This window comes from Argentina silus, assembly GCF_951799395.1.
Source record: "Argentina silus genome assembly, chromosome: 22".
Classification (NCBI taxonomy): Eukaryota; Metazoa; Chordata; class Actinopteri; order Argentiniformes; family Argentinidae; genus Argentina; species Argentina silus.
The window spans coordinates 13,141,109-13,163,711 of NC_139676.1; the positions used below are offsets into that span (position 1 = coordinate 13,141,109).

Here is a 22,603-nt window from a genome sequence, read left to right on the forward strand (position 1 = left end):
TAACCTTTGCGGAGGAAGCAGGGGGGGACAGGAGGGATCAAACAGATGGGCGGCCGCACCTCACCCTGGACGAACTGAGATAATCTTTGCTTTTGTGGGGAATACCCCGTTGAGGAGTAAAATCTTTCCTGGATTGGGGGTTCCAGTAATGCTACGGTGCACAGTTTGATGATGGGTAATCCCGGGTACATATTTTTTTAAACCAAAAAGTAAAAATTGCATTTTAACGTCATTTTTATGAAGTTTGACAAAAAATCTAAAAATGAAAAAAACCTAAACCGAGAGAAAAAGGAAAAAAAAAAAAAAAAAAAAATCTATAATATGTTAAAAAGCTCTGCACTTCTAGCTGAAACGTCTCCAGCAGGCAGTGTCTCTCCTCCCACCCATCCAGGGAACAGGACTGCAGGCTGGGGTGCCTTCTTGTGGATGCTTTATTTATCGTAATTGTTTGTGTTCTGCTCAAAGCAGACCCACAGAACTGTACAGTTCCACTGACCCAGATGGCTTGGGCCCACTGTATCAGCCCCCAACCCTCCTCACCGTATCTGCGGGAGGGGGAGGGGGGGGGGAGAGGGCGCATTTCAAGAGGTACAAAAAGTCTTAAAGAAAACAAAAACGGGAAAAGGCTACCTTTCAGGACTTCACGTAGTCCTGCAGCACACTAGCAAAAATCACTATTGCCTGTTTCTGTAAAACTGCCTTTGATCCAAGCTCAGACAGACCCATTAGCCGAAGGACCTCTGGGGTCCTCGTACTCTGCGGGAGAATCCAAAACCGTGTGAGGGGGTGGGGTCAACCACCCACCCCCCCCCCCTTCTACTGCTGCACCAGCACTTCTACAGTCTGACGGTAGATGTAAGTATAACGGTGTGTGGTAGCACATCACAACACCTTGGATCTCCACCTCTTTTCCTTTTAATAAAGGTCTGGGTTTAATTCAAGTGAAAGATGAGCAATATGTATTTTCCCCCGCAAATAAGTTATAGGAAGAAAGTAAATAGGGTTAAAAGTGATACTTGATGGTTCAAGAGAAATGTGTGTGTTTCCTATCTGGAGTCGGATATGCATGTCCTGGTTGTAGAATACATCTTACAGTACCTTTAAGTGCTTGTACTGTATGTAGATTTGTTGTTGAAACAAAGTCTAAACTCCCAACCTGAAATCACCTGTTTTTTAACACATACTTTCCCAGTAGAGAAAAAGATCATAAACATATCAAAACAAAAATATAAACACAAATACTTGAATCAAGGAGCGCCAATGACGTAATGTGAAGTCTTTTGTAATTTCTTTTTGTCTGACTTGTGCACTTCCCAGCTTTTTTTTTTTTTTTTTTTTTTTGAGGACATCAGTTCAAAATATTGCGTTTAAGTTTCAAAAGAAAGAAAAAAAATATTGGAAGAAAAAAAAAAAAAATGCAAAAATCATCTTTGTTGTGTTGAAAGTCAGAAATGTATGTATGTATGAGTGTGTGTGCAAACAACTGTGTGTTTGGTGGGCCTTCGCCTGCTGTTTGGTTCCATTCAGTATGTTGTCCTGTTGTCTGTTCTCTTATTCCGTTTTGTTTTTTTGCTTGTCAAAAACTATATTCTGATAGACATTGTTATGATCTTCTAACATTGCACTGAGTGTCTTCTGCCCCTCACTCAGCTAATCGTAGAGAAACGAGACTAAGTACTGAGGGGAAATGGTGACAATTCACGTGTAAATGTTTACTCAAGGACTTAATGAAAAAAAGGTTTTTTGTTTTATCTGTAAAATGTTTATCTACCTTATAGTGGCTTTTATTGTGGTATAATCCAAATAACATGGATTATCATTGAGTATTGCACCATTTTGTTCTGATTACAAATAAAAAAATAAAAAAAACTTTAAAAAAAGTAGAAAAAAAAACTTTAAAAAAAAAACTCAAAGAACTGTGGCCATAGATAGTAGTAGAAGGAGTAGTAGATCCCTATGTTAACTTGATGGAGAAATGGAAAGGGATGAACGTGTGGGAAGTGAGTTTGTTACAGGACTCATTTCAGAGGTGCCTATCTTTCTGTTCCTTTTTGCAAAGCCACCTGTCGTTTACAAAACATTTCATTTGTCTGAAGTTCAAGGAAAAGGAATTTATAAAACGGGAATGTTGAGGAAAAAAAAAAAAGAGGACAAATTCCATCTTCCATCAAATGAATATGAACATAAAAAAAACTTTGCAAAATGAAGATTTATGCTACTTTCAGAACTCTGGGATTGATCAGTGTTGTGTTGTATTTCAATTCTAATTTCTCTTTTGATGTCGACAGACTATCTATCTCTGTGTATTGATTTATTAGATTTTTTTTGTTAGTTTTTTGGTCTGTAAAAGACGACGCAATTTGCTCACTATCTTGCACACTCGTAAAAGATGTGGATCTCGTCTCAGGAAGGCCAAGGTTCCAGAGTACCAACTCCACCATTTTGATTTTGAATTTTTATGAGAGATAAATGACAATAACAATGAGAAACTTAACTCCAAGCACTGAAGGTTATGGATTTTAATAGAATATGAAATACCATTGTTTCTAAACAAATCTGTAGCAAGTTACATATTTACCAAATAAAGGACTGAAAATGAACTTTTGAAAAAAAAAAAGGAAAAAAAAAAAGGAGAGTGCTTTACATGTAAATCTATATGTAGAAATTGCTTTACATTTAAACGAAAAATGATCAATGGTTTTGATTGTCAAAAGACAGTAATAGGACATACAATTAGTTGTATGTTTAACATGTATTATTTTTCTTTAAGGTTCCATCCTGTAGTTCAGGAGCACCGTGCATTACTCTGTCTCTCTCCTGTCCTTCACATCTCTGTTTCTGTGGCAGGTATTCAATGAGTTAAAGAGATTCTTATGTAACACAGATGGGTTTTCAGAGACAGATAGATTGAAACGGAGGAAAAGCTGGTTTGAAAAGGATCATGATCTATGCACAAGTGGGAGGGAGAGTGTCTGTCTGTCTGTCTGTCTGTCCGTCCGGGCCCTGCTTTTCTCCGGGGCCCGGCGACAACAACAATGACAACTCGTACTCTGGGGTTCAGGGTTCGGTGTAGTAAGGGGTGTGTTTTTGTTGCTCAAATTTGCTATGTTTTTTTTTGTTTTTAGTTTGTTTTTTTCTTCCTCCCTCCTCCTCATCATCATCATTATCATCATCAACAGATGTATGGCAAATCTTTGCATTGCGTCGCCATGCTGTGTAATCCTTAACCAATGAGCGCTTATACTCCTGCTAAAGCACTGTGGGTTCAACTGAGAAAGCCCATGATTTTAAAGGCTGTCCGTTTTTTAAAGGGGGAGGGGGGTGGGGTGGGTGGGTGGGTATGGGAGGGGAAGGGGGGAACTTTGCCTTCTGCCTTTTTCTTTATTTTAAAAACAAACATTAAGGAAAAATGTCTGTACTGAGATACAAAGTTGTGGCTTTTAAACGTTGTTATTTTTCTCTTTCCTCATAGAATGTGATTGTTAATGACATGCACCGGAAAATAATGTTTCCATGAACTATGGAGCTTCTTTCGGACTATATTAATAAATTGCAATTTTTCTTGGCTGTTAAGAAGTGTCTTGTCTCAGTTATTTTTGTCTGTTATTTTTGTCTCAATTTGTGTTTATTAATATATCATTATAAATGATTTCATTCCTTTTAAGAAGCAAAGCTACAGATACAGATATTGCATTCTACCACTACTGCTCTCTGATAAGATGTTTTTAAAATATATATATATACACATATACATATATATATATAAATATGTGTGTGTATGTATATATGTGTGTGTGTGTGTATATATATATATAAATATGTGTGTGTATGTATATATGTGTGTGTGTGTGTGTATATCTAAATATATATAGTATCAGTCAAAAGTTTGGACACACCTTGCCAAGAGTGTGCAAAGCTGTCATCAAAGCAAAATGTTAGGGTGGGGGGGGGAGTGAATACATTTACATTACATTAAACAGACGCTCTTATCCAAAGAGACTACTGTAGAACAACTGCATCCATCTCAGGAAAAAACTACATATCATAATCATCCCAATCTGAATAGTTATAGTTCAATGCATAGCCGTTTAGATGAGGGGGTTGACCTCATCCTGGAGAGGTGAGTGAGTAATTGTGAAAGTCCTATACTCCGGTGTAGGTAAGAGAGAGGCTGATTTCACCTCTCAAGCTGCCTCCCTCTTCTCTGGGACCAGCGGGGACCCCTGGGGACTCTCATAGTGGTTCTCAGGTCGAAAGTTGTCATCAGGCCCAGATGTATCCATTTCCTCCAGATGGGGGGACATGAAGTGGTGGGAAACAGATTTTCGTTTGGGGGGCCGCACCCCAACCATCTCCTCATAGATTTCAAACCCTGCCTGCGGTTTGACACGGTGGCGTGCCTGGCCCTGACAGGGGAAAGAGGAAGTGAAGAAAATCGGTGAAGGAGGCAAGGTACAACTGACACTTTTTTTTAGTTTTACACACACTGCTGAATCTGAACAGCGAGAGAGTTTGGTTTTTGTTGTTTTTTCCCCCCCCCAAGGTGGCATCCTCAAGGTGAGAGACATTACTCAATCAGAACTGCTTCCTATTGAGAGAATCAGTGTTTCAGTCAATGCCAGTGCCACCAGGAAACAACTGGGGCACATAAAGCAGAACATTGCAATTGATCAGAATGCAACTGAAAGGCAATTGGACATTCGAAAAAAAACACCTCTGAGCTCAGCCAACGACCCATAGATAACAAGCTGACGGCAGAATGAAATAATCAGTCGCACAGAAACCAAAACGTTGCACTGTGTCTTTCGTGGTTGGCCAGATAACGTCAGGTAACGTCTCAAAAAACAACTGAGGTGAGGGGAGCTTTATAGCGCAGCACACTAATGTCCTTACAACGTAATCGCAAGGTTCCAGGAAGGATGGGTGGGTGGGGGGGGGGTGACATGCAAGACGTGTTGTGGGTCGGCATCAAACCAGGAACCTTGCGATTATGTGGTATGCGCGTTAGTGTGCTACACCACATATAGACTAATACATAAGACTAATGTATCTCAGGCCTTCCGTCCATATTCAACGGGCACCGTCGTGAACCGGAGACATCATATGGGCTACTCACGCAGTAAACCACCGCCATGACAGCGAGGAGGAGGAGCAGCAGGCCCACAGCTGCAGAGGTGGCGTACAGGAGGGTGGCGTAGCTGGAACAGCTGCAGTGACCGCCTACACACACACACACACACACACACACACACACACACACACACACACACACACACACACACAAAACATTGAACAGGGTCCCACATTAAAGGCTCATTCAAACAGCTTACAAGTTTAGCTTTGCCTTCAGTCGTCGAATTCTGAACTGCTCCCACATGCAGTGAAACGACTAACAGTCATGTAACTGGTTCTGATAGGCTCACAGCAGGTTCAGCTGCTGACTGGTTCTGATATGCTCACAGCAGGTTCAGCTGCTGACTGGTTCTGATAGGCTCACAGCAGGTTCAGCTGCTGACTGGTTCTGATACGCTCACAGCAGGTTCAGCTGCTGACTGGTTCTGACACGCTCACAGCAGGTTCAGCTGCTGACTGGTTCTGATAGGCTCACAGCAGGTTCAGCTGCTGACTGGTTCTGATACGCTCACAGCAGGTTCAGCTGCTGACTGGTTCTCACCATTGCACTCAAGACAACTATGAAAATAAACTTAGGGATACATGTAGGGTAACATGTAGCAACAAAAGCTTCGTATTGAGCTATAACTAGGCCTGTGGTTATCTGGGGGGGGGCGTATTGAGCTATAACTAGACCTGTGGTTATCTGGGGGGGGGGGCGTATTGAGTTAGAACTAGACCTGTGGTTATCTGGGGGGGGGGCGTATTGAGTTAGAACTAGACCTGTGGTTATCTGGGGGGGGGGCGTATTGAGTTAGAACTAGACCTGTGGGGGGGGGGGGGGGTCTGTTTTGAATGTTGTTTGCTTGCAGCCGTTATTAGTGATCCACTTCACCACTGCTAAAACCGAAACTACTTCCCACAACACGTCGACACCAGCTTCTTCTCTTCTGTTTGCATGTAAAGACAGTTTCAAGGAAAGAGCAAAATCATCTAACCAGATAACCAACCAACCAACTACCCCCCCCCCCCCAGGTCTGTCCACTTAAACGGGATTTGTAGAAAAGCAACATCCAATATCCCATGTTTATGACCACCAGCATACTGTAGGTAAACAAAATCTGGCCAAATTCAAAACACCTAGGATATAGTTTTGGTTAAAGTACACAGAAGTGACTTGAGCAGCTGGGTTCACTTAACATGGACTAATTATTAATATTATTAATTCACGAGCCCTGTATAATGACCCACCTTGCACAAACACAAAGTAGGCGTGTCTCCCTAGCATGGAGCTGGTGTTGGGCCTGTCGGGGAGCAGCAGCTCACAGCTGTAAAAGCCAGTGTCTTCAGGCTGCAGGTGAAGGAGGGTAAGGTTGTAGGCCAGGCCGCTGGGGGACGTGCCCAGGTGGAGGCTGAGCCTTTCAGGGGGGAATGGAGAGGAGGTGGAGAGGTGGGTGGTGTTGGGATGCTTGGAGTGGAAAAGCACCTCCACCTGCGCCCGGCCCTGCCTCCGCTTTAGACATACGCCCTCCGTGGCAGCAGCCTTCCCATGGGGGGCCAGGCAGGGGAGCACGACCGCCCCCCCCACGCAGGTCTCTAACACCCCTACGTCCACTGACCCTGCGGCATCTCAACAAGGGGAAGGGAACAGACACGTATGCGTATGTAACCATGCTTCAGACCTGAAAATGTAACTGCCCAGGCAGGCTAACCCAATCCTACGGGCGTACATACCTTGGTCGTTCACACCAATGGTTGAGCTGCAGCTAGCAGCGACAGACTATTGTTAGTTGAGCGACAGACTATTGTTCGTTGAGCGACAGACTATTGTTCGTTGAGTGACAGACTATTGTTCGTTGAGCGACAGACTATTGTTAGTTGAGCGACAGACTATTTGTTCGTTGAGCGACAGACTATTGTTAGTTGAGCGACAGACTATTGTTCGTTGAGCGACAGACTATTTGTTCGTTGAGCGACAGACTATTGTTCGTTGAGTGACAGACTATTGTTCGTTGAGCGACAGACTATTGTTAGTTGAGCGACAGACTATTTGTTCGTTGAGCGACAGACTATTGTTCGTTGAGTGACAGACTATTGTTCGTTGAGTGACAGACTATTGGGGCAGGGAGGAGAGAGCTTGTGTGTCGGGGTGAGAACAGTCTTTTACACACACAACCTCCTGATCTCTCAGGAGAGACAACAACATATATTAAGAGGAAACCAATTGATTTAATAAATTTGACTACATACTTACCAGTGTCATTAACATACAGAATGAACTCCGTCCGGCCAGGGCTCTTTAAGTCGACGGTGGATCTGAGGAACACAAACTCACAGTAGTAGAGGTCTGTGTCTGAACCCCTCAGTTGGCTGATGGTCACGTTCACCTGACTGTTACTGGGGTCCCCGGTGACGCGGAAGCGATGGTTGCCATACTTCTCGCTGATTGTGGGCGGAGTTAAGGTGTACATGAAGAGCACTTCGTCGGGGCGTATCCGCTTCCGTTTCAGGGAGAGGCCGATAGGCTTGCTGTCATTCAAATCAGAAACACAGGGAAGAACCACAGACTCACCCTTGAATCTGTCCAGGAACTTCACATCACCAAACGCTGTGGGGATGAGAGACAGACCAGAGAGAACTTTCAGAGAGAGCTCGCCTGGGTCTGGCACCGGACTATATTCCAGACCTTTTAATCCCCTACGAGCCTCAGCGCAGCTTAAGATCCTCAGGCAGAACCCTTCTGGTCGTTCCGGAGTTACCATGCCGACACCCTAGACCCAGGAAGGACCTGCCTGAGGGTGTTAGGCTAGCAGGATCAGTTATTCTCCTTAAAACTCATTTTTATAGACTAGCCTTCAATTGATGCTGCTCTTACTCTTTTTAATGAGTCTGTGTTTTACTGTTTCTACTTATATTTTTGTTTTTATTTGCATGTTTTGTCTATTTGTAAAGCACTTTGTAACATTGTTTCAAAAAGGTGACATATACATAAAGTTTATTATTATTATTGCAGACCTCAGGGTTTTGCAGTCAATTCCGTTCCAATTGAGTCTATTCAGGAAGTTAGTTGAAATTCCAACTCCAATTTTACATTTTCCTCACTGAAAAGCATATACATGTGGAATTGGAATTTGAATAGGAATACTTCCAGAGTTGAAATGGAATTAACCCCAACCCAGATAAACGTATTACAGCTATCAGACTGTATGTATTTACAACTCTCTCCTACGTAGCTGATTGTACACAGGGAAACATCTGTATTGAGACAATTTATGGGCTTCCAGTTACCTAACATGGTCAAGAAAGCATCTGCAGAATCACATTTATTCTTCTTCTCATTTATTGTTTTAAACCAATGCTCCCTACCTTTTCTGTGCTATATGGCATTCATCTACGCCCTTTACTGTTACGACTAACATCTAACCACATCAAAAGAAAGCAGAGATCCAGTTTAAGAGGTTAATCCCACACCAAAATAAGGGAAGTGTCACAACTTACCAAACACAGAACGGGTCACGACGACAATCCAAAACCCGGCCAGATGACGCATCTCCATGACCCCCCCGACGACCTTCTATCAAACAATTAAGGTATGGAGAGTCTCACCACGCGCCCCAGACACACCAGACGCGGTGAACGACCCAGACTGTTGGGGGAGGCTGCCTGGGCAGAGGTGTGAGCAGAGCGAGGTGGAGACTGTGGGTTCAGAGAGGAGTGTGGCCTGGTTAACAGAGAACGCTCCTCCCTAAACCTCAGCTCTGTCAGCGAGAATAGTACATCAACGGCCCTTACTGTAGTACCAGTCCTTACAACATAACTGTTACTCACTTCTCCCTAACTTTCTCTTTACATAGACGAGAGAGTCGCAAACACAATGCTGAACTGAAAAATAGGCTCTGTAGGCTATTCTGATGTCATGTGCAAAACACACAATATCGTTAAACTTAAAATTTGTCAATTTTAACTGGGTTTCCCCCCCCCCCCCGTTTTTTTTTTCCCTTCTTAATGATTCTGACAGTTCCTTCACATGTAGGTCTAACATGGCCACCTAGGGGTGGCTTATGATAACTGTTTCTGATCATTCCCCTTCTGAACTAACCTACCAGCTGAATAGAACTAAAACTCAATCGCTTTCATGAAGAACAAAAGTGTTTGAGGTCATACAGTATGAAAATTACTTTATTCATATCAATACAATACCCATGTGTTTAAATACAAAGTACTTGGAATGCCTTACAATCTATTATCCACAAACAGCAAAATAAAATACATGGATACAATTAGGCATGCATCTCAGCTGGGGTGGGACAAGTACTGTATTTCTTACACTTCCTTGGCTTATGAAAGGGCCATGAAAGACTGTTCAAAATGACATGTCCATTACTTGTTAGCAGAATAAGGGGTCTCAGTTGAAACTGAGGGTTAGGGTTATTGTCTGTAGCACAAGATAATACAAGCAGGCACCCCATCTTTATGACAGGATAATGAGCACTAGTCAACAGGCAGCATCTTTATGACTTGGGTGGAAGTGAAATCCTATTGCTCTCCACTGTTCAGGGAACACATTAGTATTCAGTTCTGTTGAGTGAGCAAGTTTCCTGCATAGAACCAATTGGAGGGGTAATCCTCTGAGGACGATCACTAATCACACTGTTATTATCCATTTATAATCATTTTTATAAATCCATTTATAAAATAAAAAAACATGACTTAGAAATTAACAGCCATGGCGTTGTTTCTGACCAATCAATTAATTAAAAATGTTTCTTTACAGGTGGCCTACTGTGTCTAGATATCTACGTATCCATCATGGCTGACGTGAATAACTACTTACCCAAGTAAAGATGGATTACCTTCCAGTCCCCATGCACAGAACTGTCCCCGTGGGGGCACATCAACATCAGACACAAACACATCCAGAGACTTCCAAGTCTCAACATTCACAATCTTACGTAACCAAATCTTTAGTCTATAGATTATAGTGTTTGTCTTATATATGCATCTTGGGGATAAGTACATATTACTATTTCCTTTTTTTCTCTTTTTTAAAAAAAAAAACAATATTAGGTTTAAAATTCTCAATCCCCAAATTCAACACGATCAAAAAGTCCAGTGCAAGATACTGCCACACTACGTAAGGAACTGGTACTTACAGGGTAAACTGACCTGTGTTGCCAGGCAGCAGGGTATATAGGCTGTAAAGCAGACAGGGATGTGCTAAAGAAAGACATACAAAGCATTAAGAGACGGAAGCACAGGGGAGTTCTTTTGCCATACTAGAATCTGAAACTCAACCATGTTGTATTAGTATTAGTGCTGAGTTGAAAATCACTTTCTCTGCCAGACACACTGCAGATAGCAATGGGATCCCGTGTCCACATGGGATCTGTACTCAACCAAGTTCATGTCCCCCAATGCTGCTCCTGCCATCTTGTGCTCATCATCACTTAATGGTTAAAAACTAATTCCAACGGGATTTAAAAGTTGTTTATTTTAAGACTACATTTATATAAAAAAAAAAAAAAAAAAAAAAAAAGCATGGGCACATCGTTCTGACGCTCCACAAGGGTTGAAACGCTCAGAGCATCAAGTCGGCAGGGCGAAGGCACCCCGAGGACATGAACACACAGACGCAGCTCCTGACAAACATCCTTACTGTACAAGTACAGAACATACACTACAGCACTCACATGCAAGTGAAAGCATTGTAGCCAGAGAGAAATGTTGGTGACCCTAAATGAGGAAGGAAATCAGTTCAGGGTCATCAAGACGACAGTAATTTCAGGGTTCAGGGTGCATATTTCAAATGAGTGGATGTCTATGATCAAGGACCTCTTAACTATTGTGCATCAATGTGTTATTAAGCACACAGACATTTATCATGATCAAGTACCAGAAATAATTGAAACGGCAAATTATTTGAGTACTACTCACATCAACTCAACATAGGTCAGACCTGGACAAGTCAAAAAGACATGTCAAATACTTTTAAATAATTGAGCTGCACTTGATTTAGTGCGCCTGGTAGGATGACACCAATGGAACGGTCTCACAAGTGCAGACCAGCCGATGGTCGGCTTCGTCGTGAAGCTCCGTCCAATCAAAGCTATATCCAAGCACACCCCCAAATAGTTCAGAGTACTTGACATCCGCATTTGACCCAGGTCTGACGCCAGTACAAACCTTCATTCATGACGGAAGACTCTCCCCCTCCACAGGGACAGGAAAAAAAACAGCATTGAATTTTAAGTGGGTTTTATTACAACATAGATCTTAAAACAATACAGAGAAGTCACACAAGTTACCCTTTTGATCGTGGAATAAACCTGAAATAAGAAGAACGCTAAAGGACTGATAAGAACTCGAGTATCCCTTACACTACGAAACAGTTGGAATCATCATCATCATCATCATCATCATCTGAGACCCTCACCAACCATTGGTTGGGGACATAACGTCCAACAGCACCTAAGTGTGCTGTGAGGTCCTCACACCACTCTACGAAAACAAACAAAATAATAATAATAATCGTATATTTACAGGAACTTGCCTTTTTGTAAGGGGTTGGTACGTTCATGTTATTCTCCAGCAGCGTCTAAACAATATGAACCATATTTAACACACTTCACTTCTACAAACCTGAGTGAAACATGAGAAGAAAAACCATACATGTATCAAATTTTCAACAAAAGCTGTCAACAACAAACATCAAGTTGTGAGGTGTTTTTGTTTTTGTTTGTTTTGTCCCCCCCCCCCCATTACAGATATCATGTTAACGTCCGTGTGTTGTTGTAATATGTTTAGTTTTCTTCACCATCACCGGTCGTTACTGCTCATTGGCTTGGGCTAGTTTTAAAAAAGGACAAGGTGAGAAAAGGTTTAACCTCCAAACCTAGTGAGGGAGGGGGGGGTTGGTGGAAGGCATGGTGTCGCTGGTTCAGTAGCGCCCTGCTGGAGACATGACGGGGGGCCTCATGCCCATGGGGGGGCCTCCCTGGTACTGGGGCACCATAGGAGGGCCCTGCCCATACGGAGGCATCCCTCCAGGCATGTAGCCAGCCATGCCCTGGGGAGGAGCACCATACTGACCTGGAAGGAGAATAACACAGGCTCACGTTACACACAGAACAAAGGGAGCGACGCGCCCTTCAGCGGACACTTCCATCCAAACCGACTTACAGCATTGAGCCTATATGGGGTTTTTCATGCGTAACTGGTACCTGTGCTGTATAACATGCCGGGCCTGGAAGACCCATCTATCTGTCTTTGTCTCTAGTGACCAGTGGTACAATTCACACGGCTGTGGCCGCTCTTCTCGGTTTGATCCGTCTCTCAGATGTCAGTGCGGGAGCCTGGGGTGTTGGGGTAGGGGGCGGGGGGTGCCTGGGGTGTTGGGGTAGGGGTGCCTGGGGTGTTGGGGTAGGGGGTGTTGGGGTAGGGGGTAGGGGACGGGCACTACAGACACATCCCAACTGTCAAATCAGATAAATGGGCACTGAGACCAGAGCAGATGACAAGTTTCTGTTTATAACAGATGGACAATTGAGTACATTTTGTCCCTCTTACCACAGAGAGGGTTCATGAAACCAAAGGGTTTCTGCACGGAACCAAACAGTCCCTCTCAAAGGCTGCTCTCACAGAGACAACCAGAAGAACCCTTCGGGATACTAACAAGAAGCTTCTACATCGTTCTATATATAAAATGCGCCCTTTAGCTGATGCTTTTATCCATAGCGACTTACATTGCAGTGAGTGCATATGTTTTTCAGTGTCTACGGTCCCAGCGGGAATCAAACCCACAATCTAAGCATTGTTAGCGCCATGCTCTACCAACTGAGCCACAGAGGACCACAAAGGAATGGGGAGAACTAACAAAAAATGTCTGGTAGTACTCATATGAGGAGGTCTGCTTCTTCTATTCTAACCAGAACCTTCTTCTCTGCTCACCACACAGCGGCCGTCTCTTACCGTGCATGGGGTGCCTCATGCCAGGCTGCTGCGGTGGCATGCCCTGCTGGGGGGGCATCATGCCCCCCACTGCCGCCACCGGGGGGGCAGCCATGTGGACCTGGCTGACCCTGGGAATGTTACGCTGGTACCTGGGCAGCTGGGCCCTACGCTCCTCCTGTTAAGGCCGAGGGGAGACACATTGGGGACAGTCAGGACGGACGCAACACAAGTCTATCCCTTTCAGTGCAGCTCAGGACAAACACACCCACACAGCAGCAGCCCAACTCAATATCTGGCTAGTTTGTTTTAAGCAATAGTTCACAAGTCAAACATAAGCAGTAGGTGCGTTGGACTTAGCTCGCCCTGTGCACTGGGTGGGCAGCGTACACACTTTAGAACCAACGGAAAGGTTGAAGAAGCCCGTATCAATGCCCACCCGGGAGCACAAAGACAAGTCGAATCAAAGCACCTAACCATCACCACCACCACCACCACCACCACCACCACCGGAAACATACAGTTCTATTATCATACATAACATTACTTACTGTGGAAGGGCAAAACGGAAAGCGGGAGCGACTTACCAGTGAGATGTCCTCATCTGGATGGATCAACTTACTAGTTGCACTGGTGGTGGTGAGGGTGGCAGGCTTACTACTGGTGACTGTGGCCGGGGGCTTGGCCACAGCGTTACTAGGGGGGGCAGAGGCAGAGGCAGAGGAGTGGGTGTAGGCGGGGAAGGTTGCTTTGGGGGGTTCGGAGGAGGTGGAGGGCGCCACACCGTGGGGCAGCCCCGCCGATGCGGCTGCAGCACTCTGCTGGGCCTGGAGGGAGGGGGGAGAGGAGAGGGAGAGAGAGAAAAGAGAGAGAGGGGGAGAGGAGAGAGACCGTGAGATGACTGGGCTGGCATACAAGAGCTGACATGTTCCATTACAGCACATTCCTCATGAGATACACAAGTCATGATTCTAATGGCGAGCTGATTGTGAAATGTCTGATCTTTGACTGGCAAGTTGATTTCATGGTGATTCTTAAGAGAGTGCACTGCACCATTCAAACTAACAGTGCTGAGCAAATCTTATTACTTTCAATGCCTGAAGACGACCAAGACACACTAGTGGTTTTCAATGTCGAATAGCAAAAACGGTGCAAGCCAGCTCCATTTGATTCAAAAGATCAACTCTAGTTTCAATCACAAAGTGACTGAAAGCCAGTTGGTTCAGCATTTCCAAAGATTGAAACATTTTTTATTTAAAAAAAAGAAATAAAGAAAAACACATGCCATGTTACACAACGCTGCATGATGAGCACGGTGAAACAGGAAATCCCACTTGAGAAAACCATGCTAACACAAGGGTAAGCCATGCCTAAACACCATAAAAACCAAAACACCATATCCCGTGAAAAAAGACCACAACGCAGATAAGCATGCAGAGAGTCCCCCCCCCCCCCCCCCCCCAAAGAAGGCCCAACATCAGCTCTCCCTCAAGGCAGAGTGATTCAGAAGGTGCGAAAAAGCCAGCTTGAGTTGGTTTGGGTCGGTTAATCAGACGGTGAACACATTTAAGTTAGTAATTCACAATGTTATTCACCCAACCAATTAAAAGCTGCATGCCACCAAGACCCGGGTCAGAACAGTGCGCGTTGTTATCCAATCACAGAGGCTTGCTTGACAGCTTGGTAGGTGGAGGAGGAAGCACTGGAAGAATCCAGAAAGAGTAAATCCTACCCACCTGACCAGACTAAAGAGTTAGGACAGTTCATGATTTTGTACGTTATAAAAAGGTTTACGGTACGACTTCCAGAGTCATGAACTATCCCTCATATCAAGCAGTACCAATGTAACTGAGAGAAAACATACTATTTTGAGCCCCGGTCTGCATGCCATTACCGTCTGTATAACGGACATCTAAGTGGTTAAAAGGCCTTGCGTACTTGTGGCGAGTTAGAGAACAGAGGCTTAGAGGAGGCAGACTGAGTGTCTGCGCTTGGAGAGGCTGTGCTTGTGTTTGGAGCGTGAGACCCCATCTGCAGCGTAGAGGGAGCAGGGAGCGTGAAGAACACCGTCAGGAGGAGGAGAGACAGAGAGAGAGAGAGAGAGAGAGAGAGAAACAGAGAGGGGGAAACGGAACAGGACACTTGGTTTCACAATGAGCCATAGGCTACTGTTCTGTTCCTTATGACTTATAGCTCAACCTAAACTCACAGTGTGGATGTGACAGAGACGAATACACAAGCGGGTCTTTAAATAAAACGGTGCTGTCCGTCCTCATTTCACTATTACAGACAGGAGATCCATCTGCTGTGTACTACTCATTCATGGATGACAACAACACTTCATGGAGGACGTAAACAAGTGGGGCCCGTGACAAGTAAGTGCACTTGATGAAGGAGGTGGGGGCTGCAGCGTCTTGTAGCCCCAGGCCTCCTCTGCTCCAGTGAGACCCACCTGTACTGCGCTGGGGAACAGAGGTTTGGTGACTGCGGGCTGGGCTGCCAAGGCTGGCCGGCTGGGCATGCCCACCGTGGGGGCCTGGGCCATGTGGGGCATCCCCGGCCGGTGGCCCATGTGAGGCGGCATTCCTGCAGGAGGAGGAGGAGGAGGAGGAGAAGAGTCTGAGGCTCAAACCACACAATCGTTCTAAATTCATCAACGACATCCATCAAGACGTCTACTTCCATTAAACAGAATGACGATGCATGTCAGAGGAATGATGAAAGGCTACAGACCTAGACGGGCTAAAAATACACCCTGAATAACAACATGAAACATAAAATCACTGTTCTTTTTCAGTGCTCACGAAAAACAGACGTCAAGTTGTTGCAAACAGTAGCCCCGCAATTCGCGTTTCTCCGACCTAGTCTCAAACTGGCGAACTTCGGCTTGCCAACACGCGAGACGGTCTGCTCCAACACCCGATGTTAACCAGCTGTGTCATCGAAAAAGCTAGGAATTCAGGAGTGAGTTCACCATGACAACTCGGTTCCACTCACCTGGGGGCATCCCTGGCATCCCAGGCATCATCGGAGGCATCATTCCACCCATTTGCATCATGCTGCAACAAGAGGTTCAAACCAACTATTAGATCACATGGCTCACACGGGAGGTTCAATAGATCCAGAGGGCAGATGAGTAAGTATGGTAAGAGTCGGAGTAGGATCTAGTACCCACCCTGGGGGCATTCCATGCATGCCCGGGGGCATCCCATGCATCATGGGTGGGACTCCTGGCATCATCGGAGGCATTCCTGTACAGGGTGGAGAAGACATACACAACCAATTTGATAAAATACTTTATGGGAGTCAAGGGTTTCTGTGTTAGTTCATACCGTTTGTATTGTATTTATATTGTTTGGTATTGTTCAATGTTGTAAAGCAATCGAGAGGTTTGTCTGTGTAAAAAGCACTATCCAAACAATTTGATTGATCGATCAACTTTGCAATCATCAATAACTTCTGATTTTATGGCAGAAGAGACTAACTAATGTGAAAAGCATTGGCGCATGGCTGCATGTGTGCCTAGGTTGCACAATCAATACAATCAATCAATTTGACCACTGCATTCTGGCATTGATCCCTGCCGGTCATTGACGTGCCTGAGTAGTTCCCTTGTGGCATCCCAGGAGGCCCAGCCACGGGGGGCATGCCCGGCTGGGCCATGGGAGGGGCGTAGCCTGCCTGGGGCTGGGCGGCAGCGGGCTGCTGAAACGACGGGCCCGGTTCATCATCGTCATCGTCACCGTCCGAGTCATCCTGGTTCTGTTTCTTTTTCTGACTCTCTGGAACGTAACAACATGGTGGAGCGGTCATTTACATATATATACCAGTTAGCTGACGCCCCTTATCCAAAGCGACTTACATTTTTCAGTATATATGGTCCCAGCGGGAATCGAACCCACAAACGTAAGCACTGGGGGTGTGCACGGGTGTTGTCTGGGAGAGGGGGGGGGTGTGCAGTGCACATACCACATTCCAACAACTGATGAGAATTGATTGCTTCGTCGTCAGAGTGCTGAGGCTAACTTCATTACAGAGGGATAATTCTCTGATGCAGTATTCCACAAATACGACTGGCTCCAAATTAAACTTGCAGACCAAAGACGCTGTTACATTTCACATTCATGGCATTTAGCAGACGCCTTTACCCAAAGCGACTTACAAACACATTTGTTTAAGTAAGTGCATCATCTATCCATCAGTCATCATAAGAAAGTAATCAATGCTCGGCCAGGGGCCATTGGCAGTCACAAGTAGAAGGAGGGACCGTTAAGATGTAGCCTGAAGAGATGGTTCTTTAACCTACGGCGGAAGATTGGTAGTGACTGTCAAATAGCAACATAGATGGAAACATGGATGACGGCTCGACTCACCAGCAGTTTTTTGTTCTAGTGTCCGTCTCCTCTCCTGCATATCCTTCTCTGGAATTCCTTCCATCCCGTAGATTTCCAGCTCTATGTCTGTCCTTCCCGGTATGGCGTTTGGAACCCCATCAATGGTTTCTTTATGGACCTGAAATACAGGTTGCATCCTCCTGTCAATGACTCACCCGGCAGAAACGGACACGGCAACACAATGACAGAACAGTTGTCAATACTGACCTGCATACAGTGAATGGCCAAACCTGGCCCGGTGTACAATTTCTTGTGACATATGTGGCACTTGAAATGTTTGGCTTTTTGATGTTGGATGAGGATCTTCTCATCGTCGAAATCTCGATTACAGTACCTTTAAGTTGAAAGTTAAGGGTATTTCCTGATTGTGACAGCACTGTTAATTAGCTTCCTGTTAGCAACGTAGCCATTATCAAATCATTGCAATTCGCAATTTAGTGTGGCAACAGATATGTCATTGGTGTCAGTATTCTCAACAAACCATGTTAAGGAGCGACGTTAGTCGCGGCAGCGGGACTGTGAGTGACGAGCTGGTGAAGTTGCTTCCTAGCTGACATTCAGAACAACGGAAGATACCGCTAACAAGCTAACAGGCTATCCTTCCGTCTAACGGAACAACGTTCAAAAAATCACTAAATATTGCGCCCTCAAGTCACCTTCATGGACTTACAACAATGTAAGACGATAAAATACAGCATGTTAGATCGTTATTTGGCAGCAAGCCCAACGTTAAACAACGATAAATTCCAGCTAAATATCTCAGATAAGACGGGCCTTGCTAGGCAACGTTAGCTGCGTTCTACGGCTCGCGAGCACAGCCCTTCTTGCGTTTCGCAGCCGACGCCAAAGGATACCAGCACCATGGCTTCATCTGCTTCTTCTTCTTTCGGCCCATTTTCGAGAATGTATTCCGAAAGTTGTCTGGCTAACGAACAATGAGGACCCCTCAGACCGTCTCTTATTATCTGGTGTACGTTAGCCGCATGCTGCAGTGTGGTGACAACGCCGAAAAATGGCGCTTTTGGCGGAGGAAACACCCACAATGCCGTGCTGCCGGACTTAATGACACCACGTGTGCGTTTCCCAAAACAAATGTGACCCAAGCGTCTTTCCCATTTTCCCATTCATAGTGCTAAGGTTGGAGATGACGGGAAAACACTGAAATATGGATTCACGTCGACGCTTTTTGTTGTTTTCTACATTATCGTTGGCATCATTTCAATGGGTTCATTCATCCCTGGACCCTGCAATTCAGTCAAATAACGCTGGTTGTAATTACGTCCAGTGACCACGTGGGGGTGATAATGCACTGTGATAGTTGCACCACATCGTGTAGTGCATGATCATCATGGGCATGGAGGCCTATTTAATTTTGATTTGATAGTTGATAATAACTAATTACAGGAAAATCTGTATCTGTAGTTCCCATTGTATAAAGCCTCCGGATATGAGTATAGAGTATATGCTGCATTGCCACAAACCCCAGTCTCTCTCTCTCTCATGTTTAAATGTGACTGAATCAAATAACTCGCAGCATCGAATTATACCCAATGCTGTGCTCAGCAACAGAAAGGAAACAATAAATCTACGTCAGGGATTTTTCATCCACACCATCCCTTCTCTCTCTGTCAGGTGAAAAATTTGTTCAGAAATGGGATATTTATGCAGAGGAAACACAAAAGAAGCTACATTTCAGGGGCACCTAATGAATTTTTCATTGTATGCATTTCGAGCTGCTGTTCCCCATATGGTTGCGGCTAGACTGGAGAGACCTTCTGACAGCGCTCGGCTCTCGGAATGAATTATGTCCGACTCTCGTGTCCTCACGCGTTTCATTGATCACTTTGACGTCCGCTGTTTTCTCTCAAAGACTAGTCGGCGTTCAGGCAGCCATGCACTTTCGTGCAATGGAGCTTTCTCCAGACACTGTTTGCAAGTTAATCCTGTTTTCTGACTGAACCTGTTTAGTCCGAGTTCCAAAACCTTGGTCCCTGACCATTCAAAAGGACTTGATGCATGTGAGGGCACAATGAGAGTTTTGAGAGAGAACAATTGGGCTTGTTCAGCTATCTTCACACACACACACACACACACACACACACAGGTTTTTCTCTATTGGTCTTTTGTTGTCTGCAGTTTGCTAATGTCAAATGGGTCTTAGACAAACACCCTCTGTACCCACAGTTTGCTGAATAGTCAGTTTAGCTAAAATGCATTGCAAAGAAAACTAGTTGGTTTGCAATGGTGATATTGTATGGAGAAAAAACACACAATGAATTTTTGAGGACAATGGCTTTTCAAATGGGTTTGTTTGAGTTTGGATCATAAACACCAAGAGTTCAGCATTGGTTTCATTATAAAACTGTTTAATGTACCCCAGTATTTACATATCAAATCTACAAAATATGCACGTTAAAATATTGTCAGTGAGTCTCTCCACTTATCTAGTACAATATCATAGCCCTTATTAAATAGAATCCCAAATTATCTTTAACCAATGTTAAATACACGGCACAGAATATGATATACATCACAATGTAGACCAATTGAACACTATACATACAGTCGATACCAATAGAACCATGTTAAAAAAAACAAAAACAATCAACAGCTACTGTATGTTAAAATATCCATTTCGTAATTACAGTCTGAACAACTCGTTTTGTGCGAAGCGGTTACCAGTGTAAAGTGAGGTTACGGTACAGTACACGTTTTAGCCTTGGTGGTTGAGGTCCGACATGTTCGGTGTGAAGCAAACACTGCATCTGTGAAACATGACTTAACTTTCTCCTGTTGGAAGTGGTGCATTTACAGTACCTTTACGCTACTATAATACTCTATGGAAGGGGAGCTCAGGGGAGGTCCACCTCTTCACATGTTGTAACACCATTCCCACAGAGCTAAGATAAGGCTGGTTCCCCCGGACACAGATTAGGCATCTTAAATGGAGATTTGGCTTAATCTGTGTCCAGGAAACCGCCCCCCATAGGGCGCATCTCTATCATCTAAAGCAGCCTCCTCTCCTTGTTTCCTTTCCGTCATGGTCACTGACCTGACAGTCACTGGACAAGGGATAGTTTATCCTCTGGTAGATTTCGGTCAGATTGCGTTCACCTATCCTGCCTTGCCAGGTCAGTGCGGGTGGAGGAGAGGAAGCTACTTCAGACTATAGAGACGAACCCCTGAGCGTCAGTTGGCTTCACGTCATTTGTTACACCTCCTTTTCCCCCTCAGAAGTTACATTGAATAAATATAAATAGGTCAGTATCAGAGTCTCAGGTTTAAAGCCCGTCAGTCATTTGAGAGTGAGAATGTTGACATTCACATCAACCAATACTCCAGTCCTCGTCACAAAAGGCCATTGGATTCGGCTTGGGTAACATTTTGATGGTACTGGTCTACTGTGGCTGTTGTGCTCAGCCGGTAGATGCTAACGTTACAGTTGTTTCATGCTCTTGGTTGTGGGATCATTTTGGCAACATTCCGGAACACTGAGAGGTTAAACAGCACTTCTATCTCAGATTCAACTGCCGTTTTTTCACTCCATAGTTTTTTGTCAATATGCCAATATTGTCCAGTGCTACACACTGTACCATTCTATACACACAAGATACTCACGCACACACACACACACGCGCGCGCACACACACACACACACACACACGCACACGTACACGCACACACAGAGTTGAGGTTATAGTGCTCGACACAGTTCAAACTTACTTCAAGACACATGCTTTCATATTTCTTTGAATGAATGGCACACTGACACTCACACTCCATAAGCAGTACTAAAAAAAAAAAAAAAACATACTGTAAGCCAATTCTCCCTGCAAATATATTCTGAATGAACAAAATCAGGTCTGATCTTATTCGCGGTGCTTCACGGGGAATGACACTTGGAATGGGGGCTTGTACGTATTACTCGTCTCCTCTTGTTTGGGCCATGTGCAAAGCCTGAAGACGCCGGTCTTATCGCGACACCCTAAAATCCTCATAACCTGCTCCCCCTCTCTGATGCTAGCCTTCATGACCAGCTCAGACAGACTTCCTGAATAGGCACCAGTGGGTTGAAGAAGGGGTACCGTCACTTTCCGTGTTGTTTACATGAGATCAGAGGTACTTCGTTTTGTGTCCTCTCAGTTTTTTTTTTACCAGCCTGGATCAGAGGTGAGGGAGGGAGGGGGAGAGTGAGGGAGGGAGGGAGGGGGGGGGGGGGGGAGGCTCAGGTAGCCCCGTCTTGGGCTCAAGGAGTCGGGGGCAGCCGGACGTCCAGCAGGCTGTAGGCGAAGATGTTCCAGAAGACAGCAAAGAGCACAAAGAGTGTGTAGACGCAGAAGAAGATCCAGAAGATGGACTGCTCCTGCAGGCGCTGCTCGTAGTTCTGGAGGACTACAACCCCCAGGGTTAGCCCCACGGCCACGCCCCCGAGATGGGCCACGAAGCTGGGGTTGGGGCAAGGCGGGAACGCCGGGGGGTAGAACCGCAGCCACACGGCCCGGCCAAACTCCACACTCACTGTAAGGGAGGAGGAGTGGGGGAGGGGGGGGGGGGGTGGAGACAGAGAGGAGTGTTACAGTGTGTTTTATCACAAACAGAGATTCAAGGTGGCTTTCTTTTAAACCATGGCAACCGATGTTCCCTTACGAGATTAGAGCGAGAAATTAGGTGACGATTTGGTAGTATAATGTGTTTAAAAGGCCCTGGGTTTGTCCTGGTTCTGTTCATGCTCATTCCACAGGGCCTTGGTTGTCTCGGCACTCTAAATCCACACCTTCCAAACTAGGTCAAGAGCAACGCTTCTTTGTGCAAAAGTCGACGTACCGTGCGGCAAAGTACAAGACCGGAGGACTCCCTAGCGACTTCTACTTTTTGGTAACGATCCAAATAAACCTAAAAGTAGCTAAAAGTAGGGAGGTTCCCCACAGGCTGCAGAGAAGAGGGACCTGGGTCCTCACAGATGGGTTCACAGGGAGATTCCAGACGGAGAGACTTACTGCAGACCAGAGCCATGGCCATCCTGAACAGCTTAAACTGGCACTTCATCCCTGACCAGTTCTGTGGAGAGAGAGAGAGAGAGAGACAAAGAGAGAGAGAGGGAGAGAGAGAGAGAGAGGGAGAGAGAGAAAAAGAGAGAGAAAGAAAGAGAG

The 22,603-nt window shown here is 45.1% G+C and overlaps 3 protein-coding genes across 6 annotated transcripts in view; all 3 read right to left on the minus strand.

Moving 5' to 3' along the window:
• Positions 1-243: 243 nt before the first annotated feature.
• Positions 244-11,222, minus strand: cd7al (cd7 antigen-like). Of its 4 annotated transcripts, none has more exons than XM_083693834.1 (6): positions 10,266-11,222; positions 8,611-8,775; positions 7,367-7,720; positions 6,364-6,741; positions 5,117-5,220; positions 244-4,406 (listed from the first exon to the last, which is right to left on the minus strand). In XM_083693834.1, exons 2-6 carry the CDS (start codon positions 8,666-8,668, stop codon positions 4,185-4,187), a joined length of 1,116 nt encoding a protein of 371 aa, XP_083549960.1. In that variant the 5' UTR covers positions 8,669-8,775; positions 10,266-11,222; the 3' UTR covers positions 244-4,184. The 4 variants fall into 4 exon arrangements, with proteins under 4 accessions (XP_083549960.1, XP_083549961.1, XP_083549962.1 ...); XM_083693835.1 differs by having other exon boundaries at positions 8,611-8,808; positions 10,266-10,280; XM_083693836.1 differs by lacking the exons at positions 8,611-8,775; positions 10,266-11,222 and adding an exon at positions 8,128-8,270.
• A 128-nt stretch (positions 11,223-11,350) lies between these two features.
• znf207b (zinc finger protein 207, b) lies at positions 11,351-18,452 on the minus strand. Its single transcript, XM_083693832.1, has 10 exons — positions 18,308-18,452; positions 17,661-17,787; positions 17,433-17,571; positions 16,659-16,841; positions 16,235-16,310; positions 16,057-16,118; positions 15,512-15,645; positions 13,647-13,886; positions 13,081-13,237; positions 11,351-12,201 (listed from the first exon to the last, which is right to left on the minus strand). The coding sequence occupies exons 1-10, from the start codon at positions 18,346-18,348 to the stop codon at positions 12,050-12,052; spliced, it is 1,311 nt and encodes a 436-aa protein (XP_083549958.1). The 5' UTR covers positions 18,349-18,452; the 3' UTR covers positions 11,351-12,049.
• A 3,241-nt stretch (positions 18,453-21,693) lies between these two features.
• The window catches only part of rhbdl3 (rhomboid, veinlet-like 3), a 29,158-nt gene continuing 28,248 nt past the window's right edge, over positions 21,694-22,603 (minus strand). Inside the window, exons 8-9 of the mRNA XM_083693416.1 lie at positions 22,451-22,511; positions 21,694-21,971 (exon numbers count right to left, since the gene is read on the minus strand). Of these exons, the coding sequence (XP_083549542.1) occupies positions 21,700-21,971; positions 22,451-22,511 (333 nt within the window). The 3' untranslated portion in view covers positions 21,694-21,699. The remainder of the gene's footprint in view (positions 21,972-22,450; positions 22,512-22,603) is intronic.